Genomic DNA, 23839 nt, shown 5'->3' with positions numbered 1-23839 from the left:
AATTAAATATAAAATCAAATTAAATAAATAACTTTTCATCAACTTAATACTACAATAAAGATTAAAAAAAAAACTAAAACATAAAATTAACAAAAATAAAAACAACCTTTGGCCTATACGATTATTTTCTTTGTAGTCAAACCTTTTTTTCTTGGACCTTCCATTTGCATTTTTATGAAAGAAATTGAAGAATAAGAGAACAGTTTTATTTATTTATTTTTGCTTGAAACTTTGGTTTGTTTTACATAGTGTAAAATAAATTTATTTTTTTTATTTTCTCAACAATCAAAAAACCGTTCCTAAAGTCATAATTTCTCTCTCTCTCTCTCTCTCTCTCTCTCTCTCTCTCTTCCGTGATTACTATCAGTCGATGATATTTTACCAAGATACAAACACATTATGATCACGGAGTGATGGAGGTCCATAAGGGACATCACCCCACCCCCTTATAGGTATATAAATATGCAATTGAACCTAGGGGTGCTCATCGGATCGGATAACAGATTATTCGGTTTGTTCGTATTCGGATTTCAAAATTTTTGGGCCCTATCCGAAATCCGATCCGATCCGAATTAGGAATATTCCTATCCGATCCAGATCTATCCAAATTCAATTCGGATCGGATTCATAACATTTAATAGTTTAGAATCACAGTAAACATACAAACTGGAAAATACGAATTACTCTTAACACAAATTTAAAGTTCAAACTTTAAATAATAGTCTAATAAATATACCAAACGGAAAATATCACTAAAAACATGTTTTTTATTCGGATTAAACGGATATCCGAATAATCCAAACAATCCGAATTTTTTAAATTTTCATATCCGAATAAGAATTCAGATTGGTTTATTTTGGTTTCGGTTTCGGTTCGGATTTCGGTTTTTTTTTTTTGAATTTCGGATTTCTTAAATACCCCTAACGGGGCCATCCCTAAAGTTTTATATTTATCATTTAAAATTCTTGGTTAATTATTGATTTGGTTTACCGACTCAAATGAAAACAATTCAAGAGTACTTAATATTAAATAAGACGTGTCGGGGTAAACGATTTCTAATCCGACCAGCCGGTTTGTTTCTAGAGAGCCGGTTGAAAACAAGATAATTCAAAGCTTGAATTTGTGAAATAAAGAAAACCTAATCATGAATCTCTTTCTACAGCTATCCCACTTATATGTAGTATTTGTAATTGCCTTGTCTTGACAGAAAAAGACTAAAATTTGGTGTAAACTAAATGAAAATGAAGCAAATATTTCAAAGTGTGCATAATTGAACATGAGATTTGACATAAAACATGTGGTTTGTTTGTCAATACAAAAATGCAACCATCTTACATTATTATTGGACCAAATGAATGAAGAATTAATGAAATGGACAAAGTAATGAATTAGGCATTGAAATTGAATGACCCATTTTGTTTCATTGGTTGATTAGAGAGGATAGAAAATATTTTAAAGCATGTTGTTTGATTTTATTTTTTTCTTTATAGTTTTATTAATTCAGATTGTCATAAAAAGGATACTTTTAGAAAGATATATAACTATTTATATATATATATTTTCACAAATAACATTTAGGAGTTACTTCATATTTTTATATATAACTGACCTGATTCTAGTAAGAATGCTCAATGTTTAATGTCCTTAAATGAACCATACTTACATGCAGAAAATTAATATCTTATATGAATACTATTCAAAAATTTGCATTGTTTGAACAGTTAAAGATGATGTATACTTTGTTAGAATGAACAAGAAACACTTATGTCAAAGACAACAAATAAACCCGTCATTAAAGAAAGATAAACAATGCAGAAACCAACAAATTAAAATTGTGTATCAAAATCTAACAGAAAACACAACGATCACCACAAAGATGTAGTTGCGATCGTAACATCAAACTAGCCAAAAATTTCCTAAAGAACGCGAAAAAGGAATTCCCAATATAACCATAAAATGGTTCCGCAATGATCTGGATCCTACTTGGCACAGTCTTTCTGGATGTCAAAAGTGTAGTTAAGCTCCAGGTAACACTTATTAACATCATCAACAAACTGAACACATAGTACAAACAAGTATAAGCTTTATATTCTTATTATTGTATTTAACACATCAAGTATTCAACAATGAAAAAATTACCTTGGTTTTTGCAGTATAACTTCCTCTAGCTAAAAAACCCGAGGGAGTAACTTCTTCAGGCATTACATGTGTGTACGATTCTGCTTGTGGGCTGAAGGTCCCGAGCATTTCTTTTGAGTTGTCAACCACATTATTAAAATTCAACATAAAACGACTAAAATGATTAAAAATAATAATATGGCAATCAAAAGATAAAGAGAGAGAGTACCCTTGAGGCCCGTTTTCCAGACGGTGTTGGTGTACTTTAGCCCGCAAACAATGTCATTGCTAACCTTAATTGAGAATTTCAAATTATATTTGCTTCCTTCTTTTAGAGTAAACCAAGGGGCTTTTGGGTTCGCGGAATTGGGGATTTCAAGAACGATATCGGGTCTATCAGGAGAGACTATAGTAAGGCTCAGTATCTTCACATCTGGTTCTTGAACCTCTGTCACAAATGTTAATGGTACCAAAAAAACATATCAGGGGCAGATATGTAATTTTAAGTTGGTGACAAAGTTCAGGGGCAAATATGTAATATTAGTTTATTAGTTAGTCAAACAAAGGAAATGCTGCAATTCATATGGGACACTTTAAGCTGTTGTAAACTTTATTGTAGTAAAGGTTTAGAGGTCAAAATTCAGATGCTAACAAATGGGAAAAAACTTTAACCAAAAGTCATTACTTTTACATATATGAGTAGAATATACGCCACGTCTGGATGGCGAAAGATGAAAGTTCTACTCTAAACGTTTAGCATAATTATATTCGTTTCCGCATGGAAGAAAATAAAAATAATAAAAAGGAAAAGAAAAAAAAATACCTTCAACCTGATTGACATCAACGCCTCCGAGCAGCTGCTCTTTCCACCTCCTCAAGCTCTCATCATCCTGAAACAATGACACATAGTCAAGAACATCAACAAGCATTTTATTTTTATCCAAAATAATTGATGCCGTAAAAAAAATTCACTATATAATAAAATAAACTTCAAAATGAAAATGGCCTAAGTTTTCGTACGGGTTGAATGAATCAGGTTGGGTTGACCGACATGCTTTAAGTCCAAAAGTTTGTTGCTTTATAAACATTCAGTGTGTCAAATATGATTACAAAAATTAAATTGTTTCGGTAACAATTGAAATTTATGACAAAAAAAATAAATAAATAAATTAAAAGGTTTTATGTGATAAAACTACCCTTTTGGGAATCTTTCGACCTGTTTAAAAATTTCCTTTCTAACTATCTCTTTATTTAACCTGTTTGACCCGTTAAAGCTAAAAGTCTAAAACATAAGCCAGACCCACTAATTTTATAGAGTATGCAAATGAATTAAGAAAATAAAAACATTGTTACAACAAGGATATGCAAACAAAACAAAAACCAAGAGTTCAGCCAACTGGGCTGGTTTAGACTTTCAGGATAATCTACACATAAAATGAATAAAATAGGGGTGTGCATGGCTGGTTTTAGACCCAAACCGAACAAAAACCATAAATTTGGTTTTCGGGTTTTTGAAAATGATCCAGTTTCGGTTTTTTCAGTTTTCACAATGGGTTCAGTTTCGCTTTCACCATTATGCTTGAAAACTTTGGGTCAAAAAAATGGTCCATATAATGAATTTGGGCCAGAAACTGTGGGCCTAATTTTTTTTGTTAATTAATGATTAGTTGATTATTTCACATTTGGACATAAACTTGTTTGCTACATCATAAATTACTTAAAAAAAGTTTTCTCGGTTCGGTTTTTCAGTCTTTGGTTGATAGCAAAACCGAACCAAAAAAATCGCATTTTTTTCAACATAAAATGAAACCTTCGTATTTTTTTATCGTGTTAGGTTATTTTGGTTTCGTGAACACTCCTAGATAATAAAGTAAGAATAATGAATTCATTCAGGGATGCAAATGAAATAAGAAAGTCAAACCTTGTCTTTCTCAAGATGCTCTTTGATACTAATCTTGGGGCCCAACTGTATTTGGGCATCTTCTTCATCAGTTGCATAAGAAGATTCAGATTCATGACCTGGTGCTGCAGATCCAGATGCAGGGGCTCCTTTATCATCATCAGTACCACCCATTTTGCAGGATATTAGCCTTCTACAAGGTAAATAATTAACCAAAAAGATTAAAATTTAGTGAGACATTATGCAATATTCTACAATCCCATGAAACATAACAATGGTAAACTATAAATAAAAGGTACATTTCCAAGAAAATGACCAAATATGTCAACCTTTTGACTTTTTTTTTGTAACTTGGTGGAAGAATTGTCTAGATGAAATGATGAGGTTATACAAAAGAACCCTTTTATTAACTTTATAAATGCAATGAACTGTAGCTTAGGCATGATGAAACATGAGGCAAAAGTATTAAAATATGGGGTCACACACCAAGATTCTGGATTCCCATGTGAGTCATTGAATTCCATGAACAGTAAAAAGTACAAATAAAAGGTACACATACAAAAAAATGGATGAAAAATAAGACATCGTGGGTTGGTGGAAGCATTATCTAGAGTTTAGACATCTCTCATGGTCAAAAATAACAGCAAGCAATGAATTATTTTGCAGCCAATTTATTTTAAAATAATTCAATCTGTTAAAAAAAATTTATTAACGGTTAAACTGGTTAAAGTAAAAGTTTAGCCAAAAATGAATAGTTTAGCCAAGATATTGTAAATTTGTTTTATATATGCTGGCTTTGTAGAGGCTTGGGCCTCGGGTTTGGGCCCGGTTAAATGAAAAACCTTTTTTATGTTTAATGAAGATTGAAGATATGAGAGGTTTTTGGGCTGACCCTATATGTTTTATCAGGGTCTCAACTTAATCATATATCATTATTGTTGTAATTTCTCATCACGAGTGCTGAGAGCATAAAACAATGAAAAATTCATTGTTGCAGCTCGTGGACGTAACTCAGCTTAGACCGAATTATTCTGTTTCGTGTTCATTAACTTTCGATTGTGTGCGTGTTTGCATAACCGAGATTCTAATGATATACTTATTATTCATGCAAATAAAGAAAATGCTGATGGGTCAGCCTAACTGCAGCTGGACCCAAAGAATACCAGTGTTCTGAATACCTCTTTTTTAACAGCAAATTTTCTGAACACAACATTATATCTATTAAATGCAATGCATTGAAGCTTCTATATTATATGAAAGAATCTACCAACAGTATATTTATAAGAATATGTAATCCTATGAAACTTATAAATGATGCATGTCATGAACAGTGAAAAACTACAGAAAACTTATTTTAAAAACGAACACTATTTTATTGTGGGTTGGTGAAATGAATTACCAAAGAGACATTAACCACCGATAAAAGCAAACAAAAAAAACAATTAAATCTTTTTGAGGGAAAATTCCTAAAATGTTCATTTTATAGAGACGTATCTCGTTTCGTCGCCGCCAACGTGTTTTCCGCTCACATCCTCCAATCAAATAACGCCATTTGGCCCCGAACAGGACGAGTTTGTAAACAAGTCATCTCGGCCATTTTGTTAAAGAAAAAGGTCTTCCCGACGAGTTTTGTTGAACAAATATTGGTCTTTCAAACACGTTGTCGTCCCGCCTTAAAAATGAGACGTTGACGAGTACGTGTTTGGAGGGAGCATTTCTGAAACTCTTGATTTGTGAGAAGATAAACATAATGGTGTCTATAATTTTGAGAATTTGTATCGAAATGCAAATAAATAATTGATCCGAGAAATTACTGGTAAAAATGCAAGAAAGAATAAAATTGTTGGCTGGTGAAGAATACCTACCTGTCCTGAAGATAAAAAAGAAGAACGCAGGACGAAATGATGGATTAGTAATATTATTATTCCAAAAAAGAATGAAGGTAACTAGGAAGGAAGGATGATGATGATGATGATGATGATGATGATGATGATGATAAGAAGATATCCGGTGAAACAAATGGGGACAAAATTGGGGGAAATTATTATTATTATTATTATTATTATTATTGTTCGAATGAGGAAAAGAGAGAGAATTAAGGGGGGTCAAAGTTGCTTAATTTAACGGAAAGGAATGCGGGAAATGGTCTTGTCGTGTGTGGTGATCCAAATATGATCCCGCTACTCATTATTATTATTACTACTTTTAAAGCACGTGTGGTATACGGAATAATCTAAATAATTAAGTTACAAATAAAACAATACATGTGCATAGAAAAAATTATATCTATACTTGTATTATTATAAATAAATTGATTTTATTTATATCACAAATAAAATTTTCAAAAAAAAAGAAAAATGAACTTAATTAAAAAATAATGCACGTACAAAAACATAATAAAAAAAACACTCCATTTGTTGAAATTTTTTCTCAATATCATATATGTATTATTGAAATAAATTTAGTTATGAACCAATTTTGGAGAATACTTCTCATATAATAATAGTTTTGAGCGACATCATATATAAAAAAGATTTTGATAATTTTGAGGGGTTTCTTGACTTTGCCAATTGACAAAAAAAATAGCATGTTAACCCGTTCAATTTTGTGAATGTTTTGCTTCACTTGAACATAATTTTGTACGACATACTTCACATAAAACATTATGATCACTATTTAAGGAAAAGTCAATATTAACACATTTTTTTCTAATTTGATAAAAGTTAGAAGTATTGATAGGCCTTGAGGTGACATGTCGGAAATGCTTGTCATTTTTCTTAAATTTTAATAGTCAAGGGAAAAATACCCAACGTGCAAAATCCCGAATCTTGACTATTTCAAAAAATGTCCTTAAAAATAAATTCGAAACTCAATCACAATTAAATTCTAACTTTTATTTGTTTTACATTTTCAAGTCAAAACTTTGAACATGTAACAAATTTAACAATAAATTTTACTAGCATTCTCAAAATTTTAAAAATATTCAAATTACCCCTTTTTACATGTAACAAATTTGAGCCAAATGTAGTTAATTTGTACCAATTCTATTAACCAACTTTTAACCCGTAACAATAAAACTTAAGTTCCACAAAAAACCCGCAGTAATCCTTGATAAAAAAACACAAGAAACTAAATATGATAAACTTTAATATATTTGAAAGTGTTGGTATATACTCTCCTTACAATTTAACACATATACGTATAGTTTACTAAATTAATCGAAAAAATAAATTGATAGTTTTAAATCATATATTTATAATTTATAAAATTATATGACAGTGTACAAAAAAAACAACAGATAAATGGATTTATTTATAAAAAATGGATCAACTTTTAAGCATATATTTATAATTTAATAATTAAAAAAATTACTTCGTAAATTGAAAGCATATTAGTGTTTTTTTATTTACAATCTTCAACAATATACATAGTGTAATTTGTTAATAAAAACATTTAAAATTATATTATTTTCCATATTTAACGATTTGTTGTTGATTTTTAGATTTCACCAAGTATGTTGTGAAATATATTTTAATAATGAGTACGTAGTGGTATAATATGTAAATATTTATTATTATAAAAGTGTATAGATATAATATAAATAGAGTTTAAAGAGAAATAAATAATTTAATCATACTATAGATATAATATAGATGTAATATAAAAAGAAAGTGAATAATTATTAATTTAAAACATATATTAGTTTTGAAGGGAAAATAATTGTGAGGATTAATCACAAACTAACATGTGTCTATATTATTTTACTTTATTAGAAGACAGAATTACAAATTTTGTCCTTTAAAATAAGACGAATTACGGTTCGTGTCCTTTTATAAGTTTCCTTGCAGGCGGTGTACTTTAAACTTTTTTTTCCTACAAGTTTTGTCCTTTACGCTAACTGGGTTAGAAAAAGTCAGTTAAATCCCCTCACGTGAGGCGCATGTGAGGGCATTTTGGTCTTTTTGCCTACCCTGCAACAACTTCTTCTTCTTCATTTTGCAGATCTTAAGCTTCTGTTTCTGTATCTATTAACACACACACACTTTGGATTCATCAATTAACAATCTAGGGTTTCACCAATGGATCCCACCGTCTCCCCCTTCCTCCTCCCTGCCACCGTCTTCTCCGACGACGAACACCATCTCCACTCCCACAAGAAACCACAACCATGGAGATTTTGTTCGTATGATGGTTTCTTACTGAATTCCATATTCAGTAGTAGAAACAATATTAATATCCACTGGAACAATTAAATTAATGAAAACTATGCAAATTACCTCAATAACCTAATCCTGTATATTGATAATGATAATTAGGGCTCAAATAACAAAATATCCTAATTAATAATAATAATAATAGAAACCTCAGGACTGGATTTGGTTTGCTTCTGCGTGATATCCAGTTTCGAATTCTCCAAAGTCACCGTACCTAAGGCGCAGTACTGTCATTTCATCACCGGTCCATGAGCCACAGCCGCCGAACACTCCATCCGGAACATAGCGTTCGAGTCCGGCCACGGCATCTCCGTCAACAACCGCAGACGAGTTCCTGACCACTAATACCTTCCGGCAGGGCGACGCAAGCTTCCGGGCGGAGAACGGTAGCAGAGGATTGAAAAAAATGGAGTTGGTTGTGGTTTCTTGTGGGAGTGGAGATGGTGTTCGTCGTCGGAGAAATGGTGGCGGCGGAGAAGACGGTGGCAGGGAGGAGGAAGGGGGAGACGGTGGGATCCATTGGTGAAACCCTAGATTGTTAATTGATGAATCCAAAGTGTGTGTGTGTTAATAGATACAGAAACAGAAGCTTAAGATCTGCAAAATGAAGAAGAAGAAGTTGTTGCAGGGTAGGCAAAAAGACCAAAATGCCCTCACATGCGCCTCACGTGAGGGGATTTAACTGACTTTTTCTAACCCAGTTAGCGTAAAGGACAAAACTTGTAGGAAAAAAAAGTTTAAAGTACACCGCCTGCAAGGAAACTTAGAAAAGGACACGAACCGTAATTCGTCTTATTTTAAAGGACAAAATTTGTAATTCTGTCTTATTAGAATAGATAGATTATTATTAGGAAAATTGGTTTTAAATAATCCCAACTATGGCCCATTGGTAAATACCCATCCCAACTTTACACTTGCATGCTGGCAGTACCAACTATTAATGTGTTTGCTTTTAACGGGCCGCGACTAACGGATATTAACTCCGTTAGTCTTTATCTGACGTGGCCATCCCAGCTGTCAAAAATCATCCTACGTGGAACGATACGTGGCGGCTGAATGTGTATTATTATTATTATTATTATTATTATTATACCCCCCCCCCCCCTCCCTTTTTGTTAGTTCAGTATCACCACCACCATCCCCCCTCGTTTCCTGGCGAGCCACCACCACCCCCCTCGTTTCCCGGCGAGCCACCACCACCACCCCTCGTTTCCCGGCAAGCCACCACCACCCCCTCGTTTCCCGGCGAGCCACCACCCCCCCCCCTCATTTCCCGGCGAGCCACCACCACCACCCTCGTTTCCCCGGCGAGCCACCACCACCACCCTCGTTTCCCCGGCGAGCCACCAACACCTTCTCCAAACCTGCAACTTCTTTATCAAAATAATCTTTCATGGCCTTCTAGTTCTAATATCCCCACTAAACTCTTCCCCAAAAACAAGCACACAAGAATCATACCTAAAACAAGCCATGTGCTTCCGATCAACCCTAAATACTCCGGCAATAAAGTTTCAGATCTAGATCCGTAGCTGATTTTTAAATCCATATCCAGATATGATTTTCCAATTCATGCCATAATTTTTGATCGGGTGTTGCACAATGAAGTGGGTAAATAAAAGTTAGGGTTAGGGTTTGCAAGGTTCCAGCCATCACCGCCGGGTCAGATAGAGATTAGGGCGGTGGCTGTTGGAAAGCCGGCGCCCGGTGGTGCCGCGCGCCGATTATTATGTAGTCATAGTAGTCATAGGTGTCTGGAAGATTGGGGACTAGGGTTTGGAAATATACTAATATGTAAATTAGTTGAAATGATGATTAATAATAATAATAATACACAGTCAGCCGCCACGTCGTGTTCCACGTAATCAAGTTTTTGCCAGCTGGGATGGCCACGTCAGACAAAGACTAACGGAGTTAACATCCGTTAGTCGCGGCCCGTTAAAAACAAATGTACAGGTAGTTGGTACTGCCAGCAGGCAAGTGTAAAGTTGGGATGGATATTTACCAATAGGGCATAGTTGGGATTATTTAAAACCAATTTTCCTTATTATTATTATTATCATCATCATCAGCATCATCAATTGGCCACCCCTAATTCCACCATCATTCGAATCACATAATAATCTTTTAATATTATTATTATACTGGTTGTTATATTATATGTTATTTTAATTATGATATACTAGGATATTAACTCGTGTATGACACGGGTTGAAATATTGAAATTTTCAAACAAACATATGTCATTTGAAATGACAGCATAAGTTGTTATATGTTATTCAGGACAACAGTATACTTTAAGTTGTAAATAATATTTGTATGAATACAAATGATTGTGAATACAAAGATAAACCCAAATAACATTCAAATTACAGTCTTTGAAAACATAATCAAAAGTTAAAAATGTAAAATTCATAAGCTATTAAAAAGACTTTCTTATAAACCATATTGATTCTTTATTTGTAACTTTATCTTCAATTTTTAATAAGAATTTTAACACCACTCTTCGCTTTTGATAAAGCTACAAAGAGTTGTCCATGTGTAAATACTGGGTCTCTGAGATATATGTCAACTTTTGCTAGAGATTGACCTTGACTTCTATTAATGGTCATTGCAAAACAGACTATAACTGGAAAAAAAAAACTATATTCTCTTCAATTTAAACGAAAGTTTCATATCTGAATGTGTTACACCACAACGAATTATATAAGTGCAATAACCAGTATTAGTACTTGAAATAACTTTTACTTCAACAAAACACCTTTCCCAACTTAATTACTCGCAATCTAGTTCCATTACACAAACCGTTCTTCTGATTCATATTCCTTAGTAACATTATTGGCACATCTACTTTTAGAACCAATATATGAGTCAAAATAATTTTGGTCTTTTTTATTTTATTTAGCATAATGTGTTTTTGAAAATTTTAGTTCAAATTAAAATCTAAAAAAAATAATTGGTATGATCTTAATTAAAAACCAAAAAATTGATTTTTTATATGGAGCACAACTAAATTTGTTAATTTTGTTGCCAAGTATGGAAACAATATAAATTGAGTAAACCAGATATAGGTAAAAAAATAAGGAATGATATCTTTGTGCCTCTAATTAGCATAATTTATTCGTATACACATCTTAATTATAACATATATTTTAATTGGTTTTAAGAAAATAAAATAGTATGGATAACTGAAAATTATGTTTCGTATCAATTCTAAAAAGAAAATAGAAAAAAGAAATATGTAAACATACATTCAATGTTATTAAAGATTTGTTTATCAAAAAGATATAATGTATTAACAATAAAAATATTAAAAATCGTTTATAACTTTCTGTTACAAGCGCCTAATTTTTAGGTAATAACATATTAATTTTTATTTACTATATTTTAGTTAATAAAAAAATTATACTTTAATACAATATAGTGTATTAACGCGTTTAAAATAAAATGTGACCGTTCAAAATGTTAATAAGTAATTCTCTTGGCGTTGAAGCGCACCTTTACAAAAAAAATGCATACTTAAAAATTTTAAAGGGTAACTAAAAAATATGAAAATAACTAACCGTTTGAAATCTTCTTACTGGAAGGCGTTGATTGACCAAAAATTACGTTTTCTTTAATTTTGAAGACATCTGTAATAGAATATAATATGGTTAGCATATGAAAAAGATGAACAACATAAATATAAACACAAAGTTTTATAGAGCATGATGTTTTAATTTTTCTTACATAATGAATGATTTTAAAACATAAAACAAAAAATTTAGAAAACCAGGAAACCAAATACTATTAACTTTAGTGACAATTGTAGGTTATTTATATTTGGTGTTCATAAATATATTAAAGACATGAAAATTAGAAATATTACACAAGAAACAACAATAACACAACTTACTCTACTGGATATGAAGACTATCAGCTAACTTGAATCCACATAGATGATCAGAAATTCATTTACGTAAAAGTATCTAACCCACCAATATATTTCTAGAATAGTAGCCCATGTTACACATGGGTTGAAAAAATATTAACAACCATATACATATAGACAACCATAAAATTTCATAACTAACATATTAAACCAACAAAAATATTTAACATAAGTTTGTAACCAAAATATTAAACATTTAGGCTGTATACACAAAAGTTAATACTTACACAAACTTACTATATACCTAAATTAAAAAACAAATGAAGATAGGAACATTTATAATCATATTAGTCCACCATTAACTTCTTCGATATTTTACAAAAAAAAATTCATTTTGCTTCACAATCTAAAAAACAAAATAAACCATAACAGCCTGATTAAATATACAGCTAAAGTTTTTAAGGTATTATGAGTTTAATTTCAACATTAATAAATAAATAAAGGTATATTTTATTATAAATTATTTTGTAATTAAACTTTTGTTTTATTTCAATTCAAAGACCATTTAGTTAAATGTATTAAGTTAAATTGAAGTAATAAAGTTTTATTCTACTAATTTCACTAATTAACTCTAATTAAAATAATATAGAGATAATTAAAATTTAATCGGTTAATTTTAGTTTTATTACATAGAAATCATTCCCTAATTAAAATTTTGTTAAATTGACTGCAATCTAAAGTAAGTTATGTTTCAAACTCTTTAACATCATTACTTTATTTAAAATCAATTTCATTATATAATTCTTTATTCAATTGTATACATTAATCTGGACATTTACGTCTAATTAAAATTGTTCAAATATAAAAGATGGAAACTTTGTTGAGATTGGAGACTATTAAAACTACAAAAGAGTTGTCAAATTCGTTTATTAAAGATGATGATTATTTAGCATAAATAAACAATTATAGTGAATATCATATTTTTTAAATATAAATTTGAAATAAGTAATTAACAACATGTTAAATTGCTCAAAATTATGTGTATTTAATATAACACATATTAACTTTTCAGTATAAATCAAAAGTAAATTATTTAAATTTCCTGTATTCATTAAATTTGTCATTTATGCTAAGTAAAAATTGGTCAAATATAAAAAATGGAAAGTTTTTTGACATTGAAAACTATTAAAAACTTCAAAAGATTGTTGCAAGAGTGGTCAATTTCGGTTTTGAAAAACAAAAATAAATAAATGTAAATATTATTATAAAAAACTTTCCATTTTGTTATAAGTTTACTAACTAAACGATATACTATTAACTTTTTTTTAATTATCACGAAATTATTATCAAAACTCTAGCATCATTAACTTATTTAACAATAAATTCATTAGATAATTCTTTTTTCAATTTTATACATTAATCTTGACACTTATGTCTAATGAAAAATTAGTCAAATATAAAAGATGGAAAGTTTTTATTTCTATTTGGTTTATTAGTTTATTTTTTAATTTCACCAGAATAATTTAGACGAATCGGTAATTCTTGACATTTATGCCCAATTAAAAATTGGTCAAACATAAAAGATGTAAAGTTTATTGAGATTGGAGAATATTAAAACTAAAAAAGAGTGGTCAAATTCGGTTCTTAAAAATAAAAATAAATTAATGTATAAATGATTAGAATGTATCATTAAATTAAAGATGATGACTATTTTAAAATAAATAAGCAATTATAGTAAATATATAAGATTTTCTAAATATACATTTGAAATAAGTAATACACCACATATTAAATTGGTCAAATAAATTAATATTTTTAATACAAAAATTATTAACTTTCAAGTATTATCAAAAGTAAATTATTTAAAATTTCTGGTATATATTAAATATGTCATTTATGCTAATTAAAATTTGGTAAAATACAAAAGATGGAAAGTTTGTTGAGATTAAATACTACTAAAAACTAAAAAAAGGTTGTTGTAATAATGGTCAATTTTGAATTTTGAAAACAAAAATAAATAATTGTAAATATTATTATAAAAAACGTTCGATTTTTTGGAAGTTCAATAAATAATTGTTAAAACTTTTAAGATAAGATTCAAAAACTTTAACACGGAAAAAATAAAGATTGTTATTCATATAAAAATGAAATAATTTACATGAATTGTCTAAGCTACATAAAATAAAAAATGATAGAAAATTAATAACTAAAATACATTAGTAATGACCAAAACAAACATAATCAAACTACTCTCCATCAAATATTTTTTCCATGCAATTAGCCAATCTTTCAATTTGGGCCGTCATAAACTGAAATTATTTAAAATAAATTAATGTTAGATATACTGAACTATTAAAAAACAAATTAGTAAGAATTATCAATGGATGTAATCGGAATAATTAACATAATAATTTCGATAAGAAAATAAATCAACAATATATTCGTATATCTCAAAACCTGCTTCCTTACATAGGCTTGCATTCTGTTGCCCTGCAAATTATTATTAAGATTAGTAAAAAGTTGTATAAATAATATAGTAAATTAATGAATGTGTTACAATACCATTTCGTCTTGAACAATTATTTCGATGGACCAATATTCTCGGGCTTTGAGTTGTCCTTCAGCAGCCAAAGTTTCAAAATAGGCACCTTTAGAATACACTCACTGTTAAGAACATCCAATTTGTTCAACATAGTGATATTTGCTGGCTCCATCTTGCTAGTGGTGAAAAAAACTAAAAAACAAAAAAAAAATCATTTAGGAACAATAACACTTTTAAGCAAAAAAAAATGAAAGATGAAAATGGAAGATATATAAACAACAAAGGTAAAAACCTTGGCACAAAGCTAATCGTTTTTACTAATTAACCTCTCAAATGTACGTATTTATATGAAATGAATTAGGGTAGAATGAATTATAGAAGGAATGTATACGTGTAATTGATTAGAAACATAAATTTAGAAAATTTCAAAAATTTTCAAAAAAGTTTTAGTAAGAACGAATATAAGGGAAATCGTAATTAATGGATTTTCAAATTTTGAATTTTCTAAAATGCAATGTTACATAATTAGATTAGAAATACAAATTATATGTTTCCAAATTTTTGAATTTTCTAAAATGCCTAATTTCATAAAATGCAATGTTACATAATGTAAAAATATAAGTTACTAATTATATTATTTACAATAATATAATTAATCATCAATTATAACACCATATATTATGTAATGTAATTCATATAAGGTGTGAAAATAAAAGTTACTAATTTTGTTATATATATGTAACTCAATTGTTAATTAGTAAATCGTAATTATAAGTCAATGTTTACAATAATCAGTCAATGGGTCAACAATAACTCAATTGTTATTGTTAAACAATAATAAGTCAATGAATTTGTATTATAATTGTTAAAACTTAATTAATGACCGTAATTAAGTCAGTGGGTCAATGGGTCAATGAGTCAAATGAATTAATTATAGTAAAACTTAATGATTGTTAATTAATTCAAATTTACATTCAAATTTACACCATAATTTGTATAATAATTAATTCAAAGTTACAAATTAATTACATTCAAAGAATATATACTAATTAATTCAAATTTACAAATTCCGTAATTAAACCATTTCCTTAATCAAATGGGTCATCCTTTTCTAAATTTAACATGAATGGTACAAACCTTTACAACTTTATGAATTTGATAAATTTAAATAAATATAATATTTTAACAAAATTTTAATATTTTAAATCGGCAATCTCTCTATATATTAAATTCGTAATCTCTTCTATTAATGAAATATCAAATAATTATTTAAACTATATATTATATATTATCTAAAAAATTAACAAAGGTGGTGAATGAAATCAACCAAAAATAATAAAATATTCAAAATGAAATTTTGAATATTTGGTTTTCGAAACTATAGCTAGGATTTTAAAATATTATATTAATTAGAATATTCAAAATGAAAAATTAGACATTAAATGAAAGAGGAAAGATAATACTTTAATAGCATTGATGAATCTTATTTTAATATATTATTGATTTATTTTATTAAGTTGAAAATTAGAGAAGACATTGATATACATGAAAAGTATGGGAATTAACCAATAGGAAGGGGGAATATGAATTTAAAGCCTATTGCTTTAATAGTATAGTTAGATGAGTATTATACGTGTAAATGTTTATTCTTGTTTTATGAAAACTACATAAGTCATTTTCTCTCTCTTTCACCACATTTAATGAGTATTCTATATTATACATGTTATTACAAGTGTTATAGTTCTCTATTTAAAATTGGTTTTGTGTTGGAAACACCACTATTATATAAAGAACTCATTAACACACATACATTATTACATATGTAAAATGTAAATACTATGTTATTACATGTGTAATATTATAATACATATAATATTTCATTCCCAGTTACTTGTTACAATGAGTTTCTAGACTTCACAAACTAGTTGTCATCAATCATAACTTATAACGGTAGTGAGAGTGGCTTTTTGTAACAACACTCTTCGTCTTTCATCCCTCCCTCCTTTACATGCATTACATTAGCTTTTCAGCATTCCATCTTTCTAAGGCTGGTATGGATATTTCTCAATCAACAAAAATCATACCCGCTAAATCTCACATATAACATAAACTATTAGTAGGGTCTGGGGTAGGGTGAGATATAGACAAACCTTACTTCTATCCCTAGGGAATATAGATGTTGCTTTCTAGGAAACCCGACTCCAAAAACAAGTAACATAATAGTAGAATAGTGGATAAAGACTAAAACCAAATATTGGAAAAGTGTAATATTTAGTAGAAACGGAAAAAAAGGATGATAAGTAGATAAAATCATTATAATAAATAGCAATATTAGTAGTTGAAAAAAACAATAATAGTAATAGAAACAAATTATAATAAGTTGGTAAGGTTATGACTCTATAACATATTTCTAAACCAAAACTATATCATCTCCATATAAGTCTTTAACCTTAATCCTACGTCCGCAAGAAGTCCTATCATCAACCATATTCTCGGAGAGATGCAGGTTTCTCAAATCATGCCTAATGGTCTCATCCCAAGTCAATTTGGGTCTACTTCTACCCCCCCACCCACCATGCCCTCTATAGTAATGTTTTCTACTGATCTAATAGGATCTGTCGTTTGTCTTCTATTCACGTGTCCAAACTACCTCAATCTTCTCTCCCTTATCTTATCTGATATATTTCTCAATCCTTAAACCATTTTTTAATTAATGAATTCAAATCGCAAAATCAACTCGATCCACTCCGTTGATATGTCACTTATATTGCATTGCATAGTGGCGTAGCGCAATAGTTAGCCATCTTGCCACCATTCCTTTTGGAAATTTGTTGCTCCTAATCACCTTACCGTAGGGCGTAGTTCTTTGCATGTATATGTAGGAAAAGGGAAAGGTCATACTTGCACATAAGAGTCAAATCACTCGGCAAAACCAAACACGAGATAGTAAAACGACACAATTATAACTGCATCTTAACGGCGGAGTTTGACAAATCAGCAGGAGATAAACTTTATTTGCTCAGGCAAAAGACTATTTTTGGTTAACAGAAAAGGTCACTAGTCACTTATTTCTTATTTTACATAAGACTGATAATTTATAACTGTTTATGGTTAAACTTGAATTCATAAGACAAGTAAACAAACACGAACATTGTTCATTCGTTTTAACTATAAACTGAACACGCAAAGGGACACGTATATTTTCTTTGTTTTGTTCGTTCACTAAGAATTTATTTGCTTAGTTATGTTCATTTGTAAACGAACATAAATATACATAGACATACATAAATATACGCACACAAATACACACACATAAAAGCATAAACGAACACAATTATACACAAATTGAACATAAATATACACAAAAGAACATAAATATACATGATGGCCGAACATGAATGAATGTGTAAACGAGCAAACACAATTTTATTAACCGGATATAGACGTACATTAAAGAACTTAAGAACAAACACAAACATAGAGAAAAGGACATAAAGGAATGCTCGTTAACCTTAATAAAGTTCAAATCTATGTAAACTTTGATTAAACATAACTCCTTTTTAAGTTCTTACAATAATTTTCCAGACCAGACAATATAACAAAAGAAGCTTTTCTAAAAACCCAGTTGAGCAAATTTGGTGACAAAAAGCATTGTATGCCATATCAGATACATGATCTAACTTATAGAAAGACGAAGCATAAACTTCATGTCATCAACCCAAACCGAACACATTAATAGACCTAAACCTTTATCGTTCACACTCGCTCTATATCGTGACTTTGTGGATCCTAAACTCAGATTTTTCCTTCAATAATATTTATAACGTGCATGAGTCTAGCATGAGGAGTCGTTGCTACTCAGACCACCAAATATTGGTCTCATATAAGTATGGTCAAACCTTCTCCAGTAAGAGTGAATGGTGTAAACGGGCCGGTCCATTAGCATTGACACGTTTTCCCTTGCTCTTGACAGATTCTCTGAAGCGGATTCTTCTAAAGACAGTAACGGAAGTGTCATATCCTCTTTTGGAGATCCGGGGTCTCGGGGGTTCCGAGTGTTGGTATGTGAACTTGCAGGAAGTAGATAGTCTACTAGCGGTTTTGTCAAGAAACCAAACACCTGAAATACTCAGTTGTTTAATAAAGACCTGCATAAGAACAAAGAACTAATCATATTAGAACATGTGACAAAATACTTACAACAGTACTGAAGAGCACAATCACAATAGTAGTGGTGATCATTGTAGCATTGTTGGGGTCCAGTGTCACTCCAGAGTGAGTAAACTATATAATCCCACACAAATAAACAATTTCATTATTCAACTAAATATCGCAATCGAAAATATATGTTAAAAAAAAAATACCTGTTTAAATGCCAAGGCTACAGAGACAGCACCTCTCATGAGACCCGCCCACCAAATTACCATCTAAAAAATAAATTATGAAACATAAAAGTAAATTCAGAATATAAATAGATATGCGTGCTTGTGCGTGTGTGCATCAACCTGCTGGTGTCCTGAGATCTTGGTTGATTCTCCCCCACTTCTGTGCATGTAATTAGAAATAACGGAAAGGGGAAATACAAGAGCAACACGCGCAACGGCTATCAATAACATCACGGTGCCGTAGAGGGCCATTTTGGTCCAAAAACTGTGACAAAATGAACTATGTCAAGTAAACCAACTATGATAACATAAAAGGGAAAATATGATAGAATAAATTCGTAAAATGGTCATAATTACCTTAATGTGCTCATTTTCCATTTCTCGTAGTCCAGAGCATCCATTCCCACATATAGGAATATAAATGTCTCAGCAATGTATGACAATGTTGCAAATGCATACCTGAAAATATAGAACTTTCAAGATAAGTAACCATTGCACCGGCCTCTTTAAGTAAAATTGCTTTTTAACTTCTAACTTGTAACTTTTTAGAGCATTTATGGAGTTGCTTTTGAGGGAATACATTACCTAATAATCAAGTGTCTATTGTTTTACTGAAGTCACTCAAGCTTGTTTCTGAGCAGAAAAACTACTTAAGGTTCAACTTGGTTATTGGTTAGCTGACTTCACAAAATTAACTCCCACTTGAGGTTAAACATGAAAAGAATAACCACAAAATGGTGACCAAGTTTCATATTTGTTACATTTAGCTAAGCATAATTGTTCAATTTTAGGTCATTTAATTTAAAGAACGTGAACAATTTTCACAACAATGGAACAACATTGAACTTGAGTGGTTTTTCTAGTTAGAAAAAACTCAAAAAAGTATAAATTGACTTTATTGAACAATATTAAAATTAAAATTTTGTTACTATTTTATGATTTTATCCCTTAATTTGATCACTTAATTAATTTCTTCTCAAATGTTAAATTAGAAGAATCGGTCACAAGAGAAAAGATCAAATAAGAAGTTTGATTATCCTAAGAAGTCTAGGAAGGAGGGTATTTTTGTCTAATATCTTAATATTGAAAACCCACTTAATTTAATTTCAAAAACCCACTTAAATTTTCACTTATCTCCTACAACCACCACCGCCCATCGCCACCTACCGCCACCACCTTGCCGGAAAAGTCTTCGGAAATTTCTTCGGAAAATAAAACACCATGAAAAACACAATGTAAAATACACAATGGAATAAACACTATGAAAATAAAAACACAATGACAAAAACACAATAAAAAACACAATTAAATTACACGATGTAAAAAACACAATGCAAAAAACACTATGAAAAAAATAAAACACACTTGTATAACACAATTTTGGTAAAACACACTTTGTACAAAACCCACGATTTTTTTTATATAGCAATATGGTACTCATATAAAAGATAAAAAAACACTCGTTATTATGGTGAAATTATTTTGAAAAAAAAATGTCGTATAAAAAAGTTATGGGCGTTTTAAAATGATGAGGGTATTTGACATGTGCCTTGCATGTGGAGAGAAAAAGTCAACAAATGTGTTATCCCTATTATGCCCTTACCCTTGTTTTACACTTTATGATCTCTCTAATCTAATCTCAACCATTCAATTTTAAAATGAATGGACAAGATTATTTCCTATCCTTCTTAGGAAAACTAATCTTCTTATTATAACTCAACCCTTGGTCACAAACTGACTAAATGCACATGCTGTTGACCATACATGCCTGGTAGTGATTCTTGAGCTTTCAGTCACATTATGCCATGAATAGTGAGACATTAACACACCAGCAAAAAACACGGTCAGAATCCCACTGAGCTCAAACAGCTGCAAGCGACAACACGATAAAACGTTAGGATAAAAATATGTAAAAGGACATAAACTAGATGAATATATCACCTCAGCCAACATGTAGGACAAATATGCTACTAGAACCATCAAAGCAACTTCTCGAACACTTGAATGCCTGTTAAAGTGACATGTAAGGCAAATGGGATTATTGATCTACATAATACATATACTCTATGAATATACTCTTTAGAAAGGAAGATTATCTTGTCACATTTCCCCAATTAAATACATTATTATATACAAAATGAGTGTTAACCTGCCAAAGGACAGGCCTCTAAGAATGAAAGCTGTCACAAGGCCAGCCTGCACAAAATAAGTCATAGAAATTGTTGGTTACAAATGAAGTTCATGTATCTTTATTCATTATAGTTAATTAAAAATGTATGTTTCATATGATGTTTTTACAAGTTTTACATTGAATGAAAAGGAAAAGAAATTGAACTAACTACAATGCCAAGAACTGTGCTTGTAGTGAACAGATACAAAAAATCTAGAAAGATCCGAAGAGCTGTCTGGACATTAAGTGTATCTGAATTAATATTTTGAACCGCATTGAAGAGTACAACTGATGTTGCATCGTTTACTACTCCTTCACCGAAAACTAAGCTGTATAGCAAAGGTGTCTCCTCTTGGTTCAATACCTTCACAAAGATTTTCATAATTACACCAACCATAATCGCACCACAGAATGACATAATTTATAAAACATTCATAATAAGGTACTTATTAAATATAAGCTGACCAACCTGTAATGTACACACAGTATCGGTTGAGGAGAAAATAGTCCCAATACCTTAAAAGTACAGTTAATTGTTACAAGTTACAACAGTTACAAGCAATGAAGCACGCTCAATGCATAACCAATTTCAAGTAAAGGACAGTGAGAACCGTATAACATTTAAAGCAATAGGTACACGTTGTTACGGTTCTTGCAGTTAACTACTTAAAATTGGTTATGTATTAAATGACCCACTATGAATCGAAGGGTTATTAAAAAAATGATTTGACAGATTATCATACTTAGATACTCGCTGATAGACAAACCATCAAACCCTAACTTTGGAAACAACCACCAGCTACCTACACAACACCAAGCACACCATACTCCAAATATCAAATATAAAATAAAAGAAAAGATTAAACATTGTAAATGAGCCGAGCCCGAGCTTGAGCATGACTCTCATGCTCGGATCGTTTTGACTTACGAGTGCTCGACCTCTCTATCTGAAGCTCGAGTGTCGTTTTGACTTACGAGTGCTCGACCTCTCTATCTAAAGCTCGACTCGTGTGTCATTTTTCAAGCTCGGGCTCGGCTCACTTATTATTAATTAACTAATTTATATACGTTTAAATTATTTTTATATATGTTGTGAAAAACCTTAAATGAACCTAAGCTCGGCTGACTTAGGCTCATTTAAAGATTAGGCTCGGCTCGTTATTATTACTTTATAAATTTATATATGTTTTAATAATTTTTAAATGTTTTGAGAAAAACCTTAAACGAGCCTAAGCTTGAATAGGCTCGAGCTCAGCTTGCTTTGACTTACGAGAGCTCGTAGTTCATTTCTAAAGCTCGAGCACTTGGACTCGACTCATTTATTATTGATTAATTATTTAAATACGTCTCAAATTGTTTTTATATATTTTTAGAAAAACCTTCAATGAGTCTTAGCTCTGCTTAAGCTCGTGTAGTACCTCAAACGAGCCAAAGCTCGGCTCGAGCATAGTTGTGCAATGTGCAGTGTAAAATAAACTCATAGAAGTCCATAAGTGGTAAAACTAAAAAGTACAAATAGCTCGTTAGAGTTCACTGAGCCTAAACGAGTCTCCCATACAATGCTCGAACTCGGGCTACGCAGAATTATAAGATAAATAATACCAGCTGCAACTATAGAAGTTGATATGAGAACACCAGCGACTCCAAACAGCATGATAGGGAAAAAGTTATGGAAGAACTGTTTCTTCTTCACTTGAAATCTGTTTAAAGTAAGATTAAAACTAGTGACACGCGCGTGTACAACAACAACAACAACCATGCTAATTGGTAATGGAAATTAAACTTAACCGAGCGAGCATAATTACCCAGCATTGAAAATAATGGGTGGAAGTAGATATATGAAGAAGAGTTCTTCATTGAATCTCAGCAGACGAGAACTCTTCCATTTGCTTGTGCATAATATGATTGTTCCAACAATACAACCCTGCAATGTAATTAATTAATTAGTTAGTTACATCTTAATAATAAGCATGTATGTGGTGATTAATTATATATAGAAATAATTGTTACGATGAGGATTGCAGCTATGGATTCGTTAAGCCAACGATAGGCTTCAAGCAAGTGTCCGACGACTAGACATAAGCACAGTACGGCAATGAACAATGTGATGGGGATGACGTCACTATGAGTGTCCTTGAGGTTCGTTGCTACGTGATCAGAATACAAATTATACAATGTTGAATTGTGATTCATTACCGCCTCCATTTTTCATTCGTTTTTTTTGTATCAATCTACGATCAATGGTTCTGTTAGAAAACCGATCGAGTGACGGTGAGAGATATTCCCGGGAAAAAGGAGGATGTGGCAGTGTGGTGGATGCATTGCGAGTTGCCACGTGGCAAATGCAGATGGTACACGTGGGTTTCAGGGAGTCTGTCTCGTACGTAGTCGTCTGCTGACATGGACGGGGAGTCAGAGAACCAAATGGTTGTGACTTGTGACTTGGTTGGGATGACGGTCTTAGAGAATTGTTCAAATATTTTGAGTCAATGACTAGAAAATATGAACGGATTTTTTATTTTTAAACTTTAAATGATTATTTTTATTTATTGAGTTATGATTTTGATTGTGTAAATATTTTTCTTAATAAAAACGGGCTTGAATTGGGTAATTAGTTTTAAACATTAAGTATACTTGTTTTG

At 30.8% G+C, this 23839-nt stretch overlaps 2 protein-coding genes across 2 annotated transcripts; both read right to left on the bottom strand.

Annotated features, from left to right (window-relative positions):
- Positions 1–1743: 1743 nt before the first annotated feature.
- LOC143564804 (rho GDP-dissociation inhibitor 1-like) lies at positions 1744–4242 on the bottom strand. Its single transcript, XM_077051975.1, has 5 exons — positions 4040–4242; positions 2942–3008; positions 2350–2566; positions 2140–2266; positions 1744–2054 (listed from the first exon to the last, which is right to left on the bottom strand). Exons 1-5 carry the CDS (start codon positions 4190–4192, stop codon positions 1980–1982), a joined length of 639 nt encoding a protein of 212 aa, XP_076908090.1. The 5' UTR covers positions 4193–4242; the 3' UTR covers positions 1744–1979.
- Positions 4243–18234: 13992 nt separating this feature from the next.
- LOC143564803 (sodium/hydrogen exchanger 4-like) lies at positions 18235–23607 on the bottom strand. The gene is made up of 14 exons (XM_077051974.1): positions 23208–23607; positions 23003–23121; positions 22800–22897; positions 21941–22000; positions 21667–21713; positions 21367–21561; positions 21177–21223; positions 20969–21035; positions 20796–20896; positions 19385–19486; positions 19148–19292; positions 19007–19069; positions 18843–18926; positions 18235–18762 (listed from the first exon to the last, which is right to left on the bottom strand). The coding sequence occupies exons 1-14, from the start codon at positions 23400–23402 to the stop codon at positions 18478–18480; spliced, it is 1608 nt and encodes a 535-aa protein (XP_076908089.1). The 5' UTR covers positions 23403–23607; the 3' UTR covers positions 18235–18477.
- Positions 23608–23839: the final 232 nt, after the last annotated feature.

Source organism: Bidens hawaiensis, unplaced genomic scaffold, assembly GCF_021521415.1.
Source record: "Bidens hawaiensis isolate Kalapana, Puna unplaced genomic scaffold, B.hawaiensis_p1.1 tig00022166_1, whole genome shotgun sequence".
NCBI lineage: Eukaryota > Viridiplantae > Streptophyta > Magnoliopsida > Asterales > Asteraceae > Bidens > Bidens hawaiensis.
This window is presented reverse-complemented; position numbering and strand designations above follow the sequence as displayed.

Coding starts and splice junctions, on each gene's coding strand:
- LOC143564804 (XM_077051975.1), bottom strand. CDS start 4,192: ATGGGTGGTACTGATGATGATAAAGGAGCCCCTGCATCTGGATCTGCA. Junction 2,567..2,941: donor TGATGTCAATCAGGTTGAAG/GTATTTTTTTTT, acceptor CATTTGTGACAG/AGGTTCAAGAACCAGATGTG. Junction 2,055..2,139: donor GTTATACTGCAAAAACCAAG/GTAATTTTTTCA, acceptor CTATGTGTTCAG/TTTGTTGATGATGTTAATAA.
- LOC143564803 (XM_077051974.1), bottom strand. CDS start 23,402: ATGGAGGCGGTAATGAATCACAATTCAACATTGTATAATTTGTATTCT. Junction 19,070..19,147: donor AGATCTCAGGACACCAGCAG/GTTGATGCACAC, acceptor TTTATTTTTTAG/ATGGTAATTTGGTGGGCGGG. Junction 18,927..19,006: donor TAGCCTTGGCATTTAAACAG/GTATTTTTTTTT, acceptor GGGATTATATAG/TTTACTCACTCTGGAGTGAC.